This window comes from Mytilus edulis, chromosome 11 (assembly GCF_963676685.1).
Source record: "Mytilus edulis chromosome 11, xbMytEdul2.2, whole genome shotgun sequence".
Lineage (NCBI taxonomy): Eukaryota > Metazoa > Mollusca > Bivalvia > Mytilida > Mytilidae > Mytilus > Mytilus edulis.
Genome location: NC_092354.1, coordinates 6663263 through 6677666, shown reverse-complemented (window position 1 = coordinate 6677666; position 14404 = coordinate 6663263). Strand labels below are relative to the sequence as shown.

General features: G+C 31.8%; 2 protein-coding genes across 2 annotated transcripts; one reads left to right on the top strand and one right to left on the bottom strand.

Annotated features, from left to right (window-relative positions):
• Positions 1–507: 507 nt before the first annotated feature.
• Positions 508–7885, bottom strand: LOC139495447 (uncharacterized). The gene is made up of 5 exons (XM_071283731.1): positions 7768–7885; positions 5640–5785; positions 3595–3975; positions 2383–2464; positions 508–656 (listed from the first exon to the last, which is right to left on the bottom strand). Exons 1-5 carry the CDS (start codon positions 7883–7885, stop codon positions 508–510), a joined length of 876 nt encoding a protein of 291 aa, XP_071139832.1.
• Positions 7886–8075: 190 nt separating this feature from the next.
• Positions 8076–13436, top strand: LOC139495445 (uncharacterized). Its single transcript, XM_071283730.1, has 4 exons — positions 8076–8168; positions 9609–9753; positions 10460–10541; positions 12608–13436. Exons 1-4 carry the CDS (start codon positions 8166–8168, stop codon positions 13434–13436), a joined length of 1059 nt encoding a protein of 352 aa, XP_071139831.1. The 5' UTR covers positions 8076–8165.
• The last annotated feature ends 968 nt before the right edge of the window (positions 13437–14404 follow it).

The following is a 14404-nucleotide window of genomic DNA, read 5'->3' as shown; positions in this document are numbered from 1 at the left end:
CCAAGAGATGTTGTTATCCTTACGGATTCAGGGCACTGGCATACATCTCTATTCATGTCTGCACTATGCCCCATGTGTAAATAAAATAATCGGCGCTCTTTTTCTGGGATGTCCATTGCAGAATATAAAGTTGCAGCCCTGTGTCGCATATCAGTTGCAGTGATGTCCTTGCTAAATCTGGCTTTTTTACACAACTCCACACAATTACATGCTCATCTTTACCTGCAGTTGTGGGAAATAAAAAAATATTTCCTTTCCCATTGCCTGCATCTACTCGAACTTTTCATCTACAAGGATTCTAATGGCATCCCAGCAATCCTGAGGTATTAACAGAGACACAAGCTTTCTTTTTCCTGCTTGGTATGCACTCTCTTATTCATATATTTTCATCACCCATTCCATTTTCAACTTTAATTTTCTTTGTGTTCGATTTCACCCCAACAACAACAACTTTATACTGCACTGACTTGTGTTTCTTAGCTAAACCACACCTATTAATGAATGTCTTTAAAACAACTCCTTCTGTTTCAAAGCTTTTTCCTTCCTCTGTAATATATACATTCGACGCTGACATTCACCACAATAAAAAGATACCTCTGTCCTCTCTCTAACAGTTTGAATTAACTTTTCTGTTGCTGCGTTTAAATCTATAATTCCTGTAATATAAAAACAAAATCTTCATATTACCCATACTATTCATAATACTAAAAATATAACACTAACATTTCATAAAATTAAAAAAGGAAATAAAGAATGTGTTACAAATTAATAAACATGACCATAGAGAAGATTGATTGATTGATTGTTGGTTGCTTTACGTCCAGTGGCAAATAGTTCATGCATATTCAGGACGGGAACAAGTTCACAATAAATACAATAGGTAGGTCTTGTCACAGTAGATATAATACATATATACGTAAAATAAAGAAACGTATAATAAAACACTGGCTTTTATTACAGTTCGACGAAGACTGTGTACAAACATTTAATACAGCACCAATAGTTGCTTATAGCAAACATAAAAGTATTGGAGATATGCTTAGTAGATCAAAGTTGAAGACTTTAACATTAAATTGACAGTTGGACCCCTGATAATGGTAGATCTGACATAATATCTAGATATACTGAAGAAGAATTAAAATATAAATATATCAATATAAACATGAATAATTTTCATATTTGATCATATTCAAATAATGCATCTTAAAATGACCATCCCAAGCTTAACTACCGAAACATGAAATTGATGTTTGTGTCGGGTCCTATCAGTAATATGGGATGCGTGGTTTCATGTTTTATTGTAACAAAATAATTGTGTTGCTTTATTTTGATGGCTACTGCCTAAATGCGTAGACAACAAAAATGAAATCTAACACTTGGAATTAGCTCCAGATTGACCAATTTTGCTGAGAGGCTACCTCTCCAACTAGCACCAATCTTACTCAAGAATTGGCAAAGAAATTGAAGGGTAAACATAGTAAAAGGAATTCAGCTTCCTAAAATTAGATGGTCCTTGTTTATGGAAAGGGATTCAATTCTTCAGGTTACTTTTGCTCTTTTAAATGTTATCTTAATTAATATCTTTTATTCCCTCTCTTGCCAATAAAACACCTACATCCCAGGTATACGAATTCGGGTTGCTGTACGGCATTTCAAAAGGTTCAGGTTCAGCTGCAGTTTCTTAAAGGGCACAAAAAAAATAGTAAACTGTTATCAGGATTATAGTATAAAAAAGGTTCAACCAAATGTTGGTAGTGTTAATTAAAAATAATGACAGAAAGACCAAAGGTTACATACAATATATGAAGTTATTATACAATATTCTTAATATCACAATTCATCACACTAACAATTTACTATGTGTTCTCCCACAGGCAGAATAAGCATTAAAATATAAAAAATAGCTTAGGTATAACAATATAACATAAGTGCCAAGTATCATATATATCTGAAGCAGTATGAAAATTGACTCTTCTTTCCAGTGCCTCCTCCTTAAACTTTTTAAGAACTACTGGATCTTTTAAAAATCCTGCCAAGTGAGATGGTCATGTAATATATTTTAAAATGTAGATTAAATTGTTAAAGTATTTGACTTGTATCAATATAATGTTTGAATAATAAATATTAGTTTTTTGGCCATTGGTGTATCCGTGTCTTATTAAACCTATTAGTTTTAAATAAAATACTTGGACATTTTTCTATGCCCTTTGGTTTGATTGATTTTGTTTTGTTATGGACCACCCAGGTTGTTTGCCTGTTAGTCCCTGCTAATAAAAGTTCATGTGTTTCCCAAATTTCTTATTGTATTGCAGTTAGTGAATCTGTATGTCTTTGTGTCATTTATCCATATCCGTTCTTTTTTATATTTATTACCAGTCATACCTTCTGTCACAATTTCATCTCTCTGCAAATAAAACATTTCAAAATTAGGATGTGAACTGCCATCTTCATACCAATTCTTGGCCTAAAATTAGAGAGATAATGAAGCAGAGATGAATAAAATGCAAATTACAAGAATATATAGACAAGTCAATGACTCATACTCATATACTGGGGATATAAAATCAACAATTAATAAATTATTGTTTTTATTTTTAAGTTAATCACTTAATGCTTAAAATAAAACAAAGTTTAATACGTAGATAAAGTTCTACTGTTCAAAAGAAGATATATATATATATATTTAGTTAAAGTTTAATCTAAGAAGACTTAAAAGATATAGTCTTTTTTTTTTGGGGGGGGGGGGGGGGGGGAGAGAGAACGTGATAGGTTAACTCCCAGATAAACATGAAGATTTGTTTGAAGGGGGACGATTAAAATTGCTTTATGAAAGTTATGAGAACGGTAGTTATACATGACCATATTAAGGGGTGTATATATACCCAAATATGTACATAAATACCTCTTTGGCTTTGGAATGAAATCCTGGATATGGATGCTCTTAATTGTTAACTGCCATCATAGTTAACGCATCTAAATCATAGACAAGACTATTGATATTATTATTTGAAGGTTATTGCTTTTTTATTTTATTTTGATGTTTCATATGACTTTAAGGAGGCTCAAGGGTGCAAAAATTTAGAAACATTTTTTTCATAGAAAATTTGATTTATAATGTACACCATGTACACTATTATAAATTTAGTTGTTAATTTATGATATGGTACAAAAATCAATAAAAATAATCAATTTGTTTGGGCGCACAATGATTTTAAGATCTCTCTTGCATGAAAAAAGCCATTTTTGCATTAAGTTGAAAAATCAATATTCAATTTTCACAATTGAACACCCCTAAACTAGAATATTACCGGTATAAGAAAATATCTTGACTTCATATATCTTCCAGTCTGGTATTTTCCTCTTTACGTTATGTCTAATAATACTAGAATGGCAATCTGGCCAATAAGCATACATTCCCTGCAAGATTATTAAATGCAAATTATGAATGCACAAAATCATACACTTTTATTTATCAACATGACGTTTAGTTTTTAAAAGACTTGTAGTTGTTGGTGGTAATTGTTTTAATCCAATCATTTTTAAAATCTTAAGCAGCTTATCAGTAGAATTGTGTGAAATATTGTTTTTATTAACCCAGGAAGTTAATTGTTTCGACTTTGGAATTTCTGAGTTATCCCCTGAATCAGATGATATGACGATTTGTTGATCAATTGCATTCCATAATTCTGATTCACTTTGCGAGACTTGGTTACTGTCAGAAATTGAATCATTTTCACAAGCTGCCATTTCATCATCACTCAAGATTCCCTGATCTTTGTTTGACTCATAATTTGATTTAAAAGAAGAAATGCCAGAATTTTCTCCTGTGTTAACATGCGTGTATTGATATTTATCCTCAGAGTCACTTGAATCAGTTTCATGACATCTTTTTCTTTGAACAGAACGTGCCCAATGCATCCATGCTTTCTTGTAGTTTTTTCTTCTGTCTTTGGATTTAGAATTAGAATTTAGAAACTACTCCAGATTGTTGTTTCAATTTTAACATGAATTTGATATCATATGCAAAATCTGGTCAAATTTAATTAAATTCAGTTCAAACAAGTCAGAAGACAATTTTGCAGCCTTTAAATAAGAGGTCATAAACAAGAAAGAATGTATAACGGCTTTATTTGGCGGATACCATAACTAAAAATAACAAAAAATATGAAAACACCAGCCTGCATGTTATGTGATATTTTCACCGTGCTCCAAAATGTGATTAAAAGACAAAATCAACTTGTTTTTGCCCCTTGAAGACTGAAATAAATCAATCAGTAACAAAAAAGTTCAAAAAATATTAAAAAAAAGACACTGATCAATCTCCAAAGAAATTTGAATACAGCTGCATACAAAACACCATTGACTAATCATAAGTAGTTCTAAGATAAACCTCAACTAATACCTGTCAACTAAGCAAAATTTAAAGTAAAAAAAAACAACGACTGAGGGGGCCAAGTTTTATATAAATGCAAAATAATATTATCTGTAATTTTCGCAAATAAAATGATGTTTAAGCAAATGGAAAGATTGCTTTATTTTAAACCCGAAATCCTTAACCATGAAAGAAGTTGATTATTGCTCCATGTTATATGATAATCAGTTAAATTAATATTTGAATTATCGTATGACAACAAAAATGAATATGTAATAACTGAATCTCTTACTTTTTCAATGTTGTCATCATCACTAAAAAAATCCTCATAATTAAGGGTGTCGTCTAGTTCATCAATTTCATCTGTGGCCTTTTCATTATCGTTGTACGGTATTGTTTTATCCAAATCTTCTATTACAGTATATTATTGCAGGTTATTTCATATTAACGATTTGCTCTGATGAGTGTTTTAATAAATCAAGGTATCCAGTTCATTTATCAATATATAATCTGTGAAAGGACGGTTGTGTTTCACTACAGCATATATGTTTCTAAATTTCAGTTCTAGTTGCTTTCTTCTATGTTGATTTAAAGGTCATTAAAAACATAAAAATACACTAATTATGATGGCTTTCGGTGGTTACCACAGGTGAGACACACTAAAGTGTTTACTCTGTGTTATTAAATATGTCCAGTAATACTTAAAGGGCTTTTATTTTATCTATCACTTCAGTACCATATTTCACTGTGTTTTCTTTCGGATTGATTTCAATGTGGTAGTTATGATGGGTCTAGTGCATCTTACACCATTCGTCCCAGCCTATGGAGATCGCGTAGCATTAATGCAGTTCAGCGAGAGGTCACAAGGAAAAAAGAATAAATCAACGTTATTTACAAAGATGAAACATGCAAAGTAAGCACCAGGATCTTGAGTCGCCCATCTCACAACACAACATTGCAAAGTAAGCACCAGGATCTTGAGTCACCCATCTCACAACACAACATAAGTTGATTGGACTTCAGCTTTATCAAAAACTACCTTGACCAAAAACTTTAACCTGAAGTGGGATGAACAGACGCACAGACCAGAAAACATAATGCCCCTCTACTATTGTAGGTGTGGCATAAAAACAAACAAAAAAGGAAACAACTTATTCATCATTAAAAATGTAAAGTGTTTGATGCAAATTAATAATTTCATCTTCTCCGAAACTAAATGTCAAAGGAAGTGTCATTAATGGTACTACTACTTTCAATTAATTCATACCTTTTCTTTACTGCTAGAATTCTCAACTGTTGAGTGAGTGAACTCAACCATTCTGGCAGTTTGTGTCCTTTCCCTCTTTGATGATGCTTCTGCCACTGATGCTTCTGTTCGGTCCTTCAGCTCCTTTTTAGCTCCTGCTTTAGTGCCTAAAACAAATATAACAGAATTCAGTTATTAGTTCTTAATAATTTAATGTATACAAAATGCACAGAAATGTAGAATAAATCAGTGATTTTATCTTAGGGCAGAGTATTGGCTACATTCCAAATCAGAAAATACAAATATTTTTTCTCAATTGTACCTGTAAAATTCCCAATTCAATCAAGTTGTAGCTGAAAGGTAATTGATAATTTTATTGTTCGTATCATTTGGTTCAAAATAAGGTTTTGTACTGTTCCCGATGAAATCATGTCGAATATAGACAGACAACTATCATATTTAGACTGTAAACCAGTTTTTACAAATTCAATGGGTAAGCTTAGTTCAGCATTTGGGTGACGTCTGGTTGTTTAAGGTAAGAATTTGGATAAATATGAAATAATGATGGTATGTTTAGTTGCAGATCCAGAAATGAGGGGGCCTTGCTCCTGCTGTCATGCTTAAGTAAAAACTGTAAAATACTGATTTTTTTTTACTAAATTTAAGTAGAAAGTAGTTAAATTCAATGTCATTTGGTCTCTTGTGGAGAGTTGTCTCATTGGCAATTATACCACATCTCCTTTTTTATATTCATAAATGTTGATACAAACCTTTCTGTGTCTTGGCTCTTTTTTATATCTATCATCCATGCACATAGAAAACATGATGCTGAGTTAGGTCACTGTCTATGAATTAAAACTCTCAAACATGCAACAAATAATCTATCAATAAAATTAAAATCATTAAAAACACATATTTTATTGTTAGACCAGAAATTAACATTTGTGTCCGGTTATTACATCTAAAACAACAGTGGGGTCCCCAGTGTACCGCAGCTGGTGATATATATATATCATTCATGTATATAAATGCTTTATTTGCCCGAAAGGACAGAAACATTATATCTAATAATTGATAACTGCAATCCAATAATAATCGATATTTACATGTAGCCAATTGTCATAAATAAAAATACAGTATCAGATATCATTTGTTTTGTTTAATCAAAATTGATGTCAGATTGAAATAAATTTTGCTCTGCATCCTTAGCAGACTGTTATATACTAAATTATTATAGTGTCATGATGCAGCATCACAAAAACAGCCCGGAGAGACAATTGAGCTTCTGTGCAAATTTCATAAAACTTCATGAAAGTTTAACATATAAACATTGTAGTTATCGATTTATGAAAAAAAGAAGTGTAAACCAGACTTAACATAACTGATAAATGTTGATGCTGCTGTCAACAGAAATTAGGATCAAATTCAATATGTCTCACTATCACAACATATTGATTGTCGCAAATTGTCACAAGCAGGTTCCTAAAAATTTAGTCATGATTACAGTTGTGTTTAACTTTACCAAATCTCCATCTTTTAGTGACATCCATGCACATTCAAACAACTATAATGCTATTAGTCTAAATTATATACATGTATATAGTAACTGCCAACTAAATCTATATAACATGCAACAAACAAGATTGTGTCCACAGTACACAAAATGCCCGTCTTGCACTGACTTTGTTTTGCCCGACAAGCTGGGGATAAGGGGCTGTGGGTTCCTAGTGGCAGGTTTTAGGCAAAACAGCTGTTAGACGTCAGAGATAACATACACCTTATCGCTGTCCGCCATTACTGGATATCATACAGGTTCCCGTAAAATTTAGATGTCATAAAACAAAATATCTCTGACGCCACAGTACATGTATGTATGCGTCAAAAGTTCAAGCAGCCAGGTTAGCCTGGATTAGCGATAAGGTGTATTGTATAGATACATGAATGTGTACTGTTCTATGGTCGGGTTGTCTCTTTGACACATTCCCCATTGGCATAATATTTTCCATTCCAATTTTATGTATATGAACTTAAATAATATTTTCATAATGACATTTTAAAATATATATTTATATATATAAATTTTATGTATGACAAAAGCATGCAAATGCTAAAGTTTAACTACTATGAAAGAATGCATTTTTCCCCATACACATTTCATTCTTGAACTGTTTAAGTACCCGACCAGTGATTCCATCGACAACAAGCTCGTCTTTCCTATAGCAGTCACTGGATCCATCATCCCAATCAATGTCGAAAAAGTTGTTCATATTAAGTCTTGTACTTTAAATATGTGAATTTTAACAGAATTTGAGACAATGGTAGAATAACTCAAAATACCGCGTATTCAAATATGCGATATGATTGGTCGGTTAGAACGAGATTATAAATTCACAGTCATTACAGCGATTGAAAAGCTGATAATAACATTGATTTTAAAGTCGCATTTTTAAGCACCTCAAAGACATTGACGCAGAAAAGTAAACAGATGATGGCCGCTGATTGTAAACAATCACAACAAAGTCAACATTACAGATTAGTTATGTAGATATGGTACGTTTTTAAAATATTTTGTTGAAATGTGATTACTTTTAAGGAATGCCTATTTAGCCGATCTCGCTGATTAATTACAAGAAGAAAATATATGCGACAAGAAAGAGAAAACAATAACGACAAGAAAGTTTATTATTTAGTAAATTTACTATTAAAATAATATATAGAAAATAAATCATCCAATTATACTTCGTGTATTAAGGGTCAATATAAAATAGAGCAAAATTGCAATTATTCTTTTTAACAAAATAAAATTGTCCCCCCTTTTTAGTCAAACATTCATGTTAATTTTTTTTATATATACACCTTATCGCTATTTTTCCGCCATTGCTGGATAATATGAGGCAGGCATTACCTGTAAATGGGGACGAAGTCTGTATGAATTGTTTTTTTGTAACTTTAATATTTGTTAAAAAAAACGGATTTTGGTTCTGTTGTTAGGGATTTTAGTTGTGACGTTATTTAAGTAATGACGTCATATACAATGTAAACAAAGAAACGCTATCATCAGGTAACGTTTTTACATATCTAGGAATTATTAAAAATGAAATTGGTATTGCGTTCTTTCCTATTTTATACAAGACTGATAAATATATATTTTACTCAAAGTTTCATACAAACGAGACCGGAAAAAGGAAGTACATTGTAGATTTCTGCGCAGATCCGGAAATTCAAAAACGCGACAAAAAAAATTCATTAGTACAATGAAAACAACGGGAAAATTTTCTCGTTTTTTTTTTTTTTTTAATTTTCTACTGTTATTGAGACTTCGTCCCCATATAACACAGGTTCCTGTAAAATTTTGACGTCATAAAACAAAATATCTCATGCCTCAATTGAAAAGTGATTGTTGTATTGCGTCAAAATTTCAATTGATTGATTGTTTGTTGGTTGCTTTACGCCGCATTAGCACAAAAAGGCTATATCGCGGCGAGAGCTAATTCGAATATTTTTAAAATTTAAAGCATATTTTTAAAATAAGACAAAACGTCCTTCAATATACTAAAATTCTTGACTAAAAGCAAATTGATTATATACAAATAAAAATCAACAGTAAAATAACGTGATAAAAATTAAAAACGATTTAAATATAATAACAGTTTTATATTCTATAATAGATTCCAATTTCTTTTAAAAATGCAACAATATTTCAAAATTTCAAGCAGCTGGGATTAGCGATAAGGTGTAATCATTGCTAATCCCAGCTGACATGGCCGCTTGAACTTTTGACGCATACAACAATCAATTTTCAATTGTGGCGTCAGATATTTTGTATTATGTATGTTAAATTGGTCACCAATTAAAATAGTGTCCTGTCAGTGTATCAGTTAATGACTTAAAAATAGTAACAATATTTCCTATTTCCTTGTAAATACAATTGATTGTACATGTGTGTAAAGCAATGTATACATATAAGGGATATATTTTATAATTTATCAGGACAAAAAGAAGATATCAGATGAAGAGCTAGAGGCTTGCTTAGTACAGGACGGATGTTGGTTATGTCCTGAAGAGTCTTGTCAACAAGTACTCAGTAGAAAACAAACATTAAACACTCATCTTTGGTGTATTCATTCAATAAAAGGTAAGACAATTAGATCATTTTGATTGAATAATTCCCATGCTTTGGACTTCTATTAGAGGAGCATAAAAATAGACGTTGATTAGATTGAGGCATAAAATTGGAGGGAAATCATATTGTGACGTCAGATTTGGACGTCTGAATCCAAATCTGGCATGTATATATATATGTGAAAAGGTATTACCAGTTCAGAATCATAATCATCCCTAAATAATTTCTACATTATTAGGAATATACATGTATGTATCACAAACCTGTACTCATACTTGCCAGCAAAACAGAGAATATAATTAAATTAAGGATAATTTGATCTTACCAGACTTCTCATTTTTTTAATTTTTAATGCTTTAGGGATACCCATACATTATATTCTGTGGTGATGCTTGTAACACAGTGGTAAATATTTTTGCAATTTGTTTGATTTAATATTTAGAAGTATGTCTGTTAAAAATATTACCTTTCCTAAGATCAACATGATCAAGTATGGCAAATTATGTAGAATATCCAATTATGTTTAATGGCATAATGACATTATGGTAGAATTGAACATTAAGCATGTTAAATGTGATAAAAATTAGAGGATCAGGTACTTGAATACATGTACAATGTATATGTATACATATACTAGTATTTATTGTTAACCCTCAGGCCTCCTTTAAATAGAATAGACATAAAAAATTATCATTAATTCATGCATCTTTTTTTTTAGCTGGAAATGCAGTGAAAAGGTACAAAGAGTATGAACAAGATGACAGTGCAAGTACACCAAAAACAACGAAATGGAGATCAAGGTACATGCATGTTGTATAAATATTATTTACATTTTACATGAATCATCCAGGTGTACAATAATTTGACATTTTGAATCATAGTTTTATGGGTGATTGACTTTATAATTATATAATATACACATGGAAAAAAGTATTGCAACACCTTGATTTTTTAAAATTTGAAAAATCAGCCAATTTCTTTGATGGAATATAATAAAATATGTGTAAAATATTATTGAAACATAGTTCACGATAACATTGGCATTGAAACGAACAAAAAATGTTAAAAAGAAAATGATTTATATAACCACAATTTCAATAACAAAATGAAGTGTTTTTTGTACAAAAAGACGCATTTGACAAGTTTCACTGTAGTCGAACTTTACAATGTCAGACATTTCAAAATTAATCTTCAGATGACTGTTCACATCATGGTTGATCGTTATACGCCAAAGAATTAGTACTTTGTGCGCAGCCTCCATTCAAACGGATAACCGCATCTTAACGTCTTCTGATTCCTGCCATAAATCGACTAATTTGTTACTAAGGTAGCAGCAACCATTTCTGATGAGGGGAATTGTTTATTTCATGTTGTGTTTGAACTGGGGTGTCCTTTCGCTCACTTTCCGCCCAATAGTGTCCCATACAAGCTCAATATGGTTCAAAGCCGGGCTACGATCGGGCCAAGGAAGATGAACCGAATTCCATTTGAACATTGGATCTTCCTCCACGATGCTAATTTCCAACTTTGGCGAGCTCTGCACTACATTGGATACGGAAAACTGTAAGTCTGCTCGTTAGCAAAGGTCTCCGAAATGGTATTATCGCACGGTAACCAGTAGCGATGAGTTGATCTCGAACAGTTCTTGTTAAAAGGCTCTTGTATGGCCACCACTTTCATTTTAGGATTGTCTTGTATGCAATGGGTTTCCTTCTGACCAACCTTCATTATGCTTGATTTTCTCTAGCAAATGGTATAGGGGGTGGGGTCTTCATTATCTCGGAAGGGCTTTTACAGCGTTTATTGCCTGATTTTTATTCTCAAAACGACTTCCGTGGAATGGTGATGACCAACAATGCGTGCAGTTTTTACAGCGACATCCCTGCTTCTTTTATGCTGATAATCTGCCATCTTGCTGCAGTTAAGAGTTGTCAAGGACCCATTATAAGGTGTCAATCACATAATTTTAAAAACTTGGTTATTTAAAGTGCTGAAAACAATGAGGATCAAAACATCTTTTTTGCTGTTTACGGGTACAGTAGCTGCATGTGCAGATAAAAACTTATCGAGTCGATATTTATTGATTAAACTCAGGTGATACTTAAATAATGTTTAACTAGTTCAATTTTACCAAATTATATCACAAAAAAATAATGAGTGGTTTTTTTAATTCAATTTCAATTTGGTGTTGCAATACTTTTTTCCAGGTGTATAGATGAACATTGGTTAAGTTTTATAATCTGATTCTCTATGTACATTTGTGCAAATTGTAATGTCTTCTTTTAATGTTATGTTTTTGGTGACAGTGACTGATTCCTAGCTTTCTAATATGTCTTATATAAAATAGAAGACATTGTATGATTCATGTGATTGCCATGAGACAACTTTTGACAACAGACCAAATGACACAGAAATTAACAACTATTGTTAATCATATATATCTTTCAACAATGAGCAAAGCCCAGTGTTCTGAAGATAACAGACAAATTAATGACATTTAAACAGTAGGCCTCTTGTACAATGATTTGAGACAATGCGGCTGCTTCTAAGAATTTAATCAAGCCAATTGTATAAGCCGAAGGTCAAATATATTTACTTTGGAAATGTTAAAGAAATATACATGTCTGTCTGACCGAGTTCAATTTGGTTAATTAAAATTGGTTCATTTGTACTCTGTGCTTATACTTGTCTGTTTCTTACTGACATTTGTACATGTTAAGCAGTAGGTCAATTATATCTGGTGTTCAGAACATACCTGGTTGACAGGATTGATCTGGGGGAAAAACAGGCAAGACAATTTGGTGTGTGTATAGTGACTGTTAAGTCTCAAATATCATTTTAATAATTCCTGGTATTTTTATTATAGAATTTCAGAAAGAAACAGTGTTCCAGATTTCCCCCCAAATGATGACTTGTCCTATGACAGTGAATCTGATCCTTTGTTTCATGGAGATGTCATTAATGAGGGAAGCGATAACTGTATAACTGAATCATTTGAGACTGAATATGGCACTCAAGAATTGCAACAAATCTTACAGTTGGATAATATAGAGACGGAAGATATGGAAATTGACACTTTTGATGAAAATGAGTCTGCTTCAGAAAGTGATAGTTCAGAGGAAGAAAGCACAGCTAATTATAATACATCAACAACAGATGAAGAAAAACACGGAAGCAGTGTTCCTTTATATGTTTTGCCACCTGACGAAAATATATATTCATCAGATATTTCACATAATGAACATTTGCTTTCCCTCTGTGCATTTTCAACAAAAAACAATTTGTCTGGTACAGCCTTTTGTCAGCTAATGAAGTTGATTAACATTCATCTACCTGAGAAAAAATTATGTGAAACAAATGTCAATAGATTAAAAGAGAAGTTTGGATTTGGAGGCAATTTTATAAAATATTATGACTATTGTGATATATGTGGTGCACTCTTTCCAGAGGATAAAACTCATTGTTTTTGTGCAACACCTCATTGTAAAGGGAAAAGGTATGTTGATGATGAATTGAAAGGTCGAGGAAAAAATTTCTTCGTCAGTAAAGATTTAAGGTTGCAATTAAAAGAAATTTTGGAAAATAGTGAAAATTGGGAACAAGTCATGACTTCATTCAGAAGAGAAAATGTTAAAGATGGCATGCATGCCGTTAAAGTCGGAAACGACGTTGACATGAAGAAATCAATGAACTAGTTCGTCATCGAATAGTCTTAAATAGACGTTCGCTATGAAATTGTTGTGAAATGGAGTTTAAAAACATTTTGAAATAATTTGTCAAGTATTAGAGGTTCTAAATATAAAAAGGAATACAATATTAAATTATATTTATATGTTTGTTTTAAATTGCCATTCCCGTAGAGGAAGGTATGTCATGTACATTAAATGACAAAAATATTAAAACTGATAGACATTGTTACAGTACCGATCACGGCAAATATATTTTTCGATCGTTACTTCTTTGTTTGAAGCAGCAGACTAAATAAATCGATACAGTGTATCTTTCGATGTCTGCGTTCCTATTTGCATTTAAAAAGTACATGAACAATTGAAATGTCATGCATTAGTCAATTGTTATATATCTAGAGAAGAAGAAGTTGGAAACGACGTTAGTATGAAATAAACCAGTGATGTGGTTATCAATGTGAGCCTTCATTGTATTTCATAACTTAGGGTTAACTTAGCATTTTAAATCAAATTTACTTCAATTAATGTATAATTAATCTTTCGTAGTGTTCTGGTAATTTTGTTTTATTGAAAATGGTCGTTCCCGTACAGGAAAGTATGTAATATACATTGAATGATATAAATATTAAAAGCTGAATTAATTGTTACTATACTGATCACGGCAATAACATTTTACAATCATAAGTTCTTTGTTAGAAGCAGAATGAATTAATCTTGGAACAGTGGATCAATCAATATAAGTGTTCTTGATTGGAAGTACCATATAACCTGCATGCAATAATCCTTCATGATATTTCTACAGAAGAATAGCTAGGAAGCGACGTAAATATGAAAGGAATCAATAAATTAGTCATGTTTGTCTACGAATGGCCTGATATGGACATTGATAATTGCATTTAATTCAGCGTGAAACAAGTTTGGAACATGGAAACAGATCTATACGACAATGTAGATGATATTATCAGAAGAGAATTGGT

What these genes read in the sequence shown, in the direction of transcription:
- LOC139495447 (XM_071283731.1), bottom strand. Translation starts at nt 7,885, where the DNA reads ATGAACAACTTTTTCGACATTGATTGGGATGATGGATCCAGTGACTGC. An exon ending in ATTCTAGCAGTAAAGAAAAG is followed by an intron (nt 3,976 to 5,639) that starts GTATGAATTAAT and finishes AATCTGGAGTAG; the next exon opens with TTTCTAAATTCTAATTCTAA. An exon ending in CGAAACAATTAACTTCCTGG is followed by an intron (nt 2,465 to 3,594) that starts GTTAATAAAAAC and finishes CTCTAATTTTAG; the next exon opens with GCCAAGAATTGGTATGAAGA.
- LOC139495445 (XM_071283730.1), top strand. An exon ending in GTGTATTCATTCAATAAAAG is followed by an intron (nt 9,754 to 10,459) that starts GTAAGACAATTA and finishes CTTTTTTTTTAG; the next exon opens with CTGGAAATGCAGTGAAAAGG. An exon ending in ACAACGAAATGGAGATCAAG is followed by an intron (nt 10,542 to 12,607) that starts GTACATGCATGT and finishes TTTTTATTATAG; the next exon opens with AATTTCAGAAAGAAACAGTG.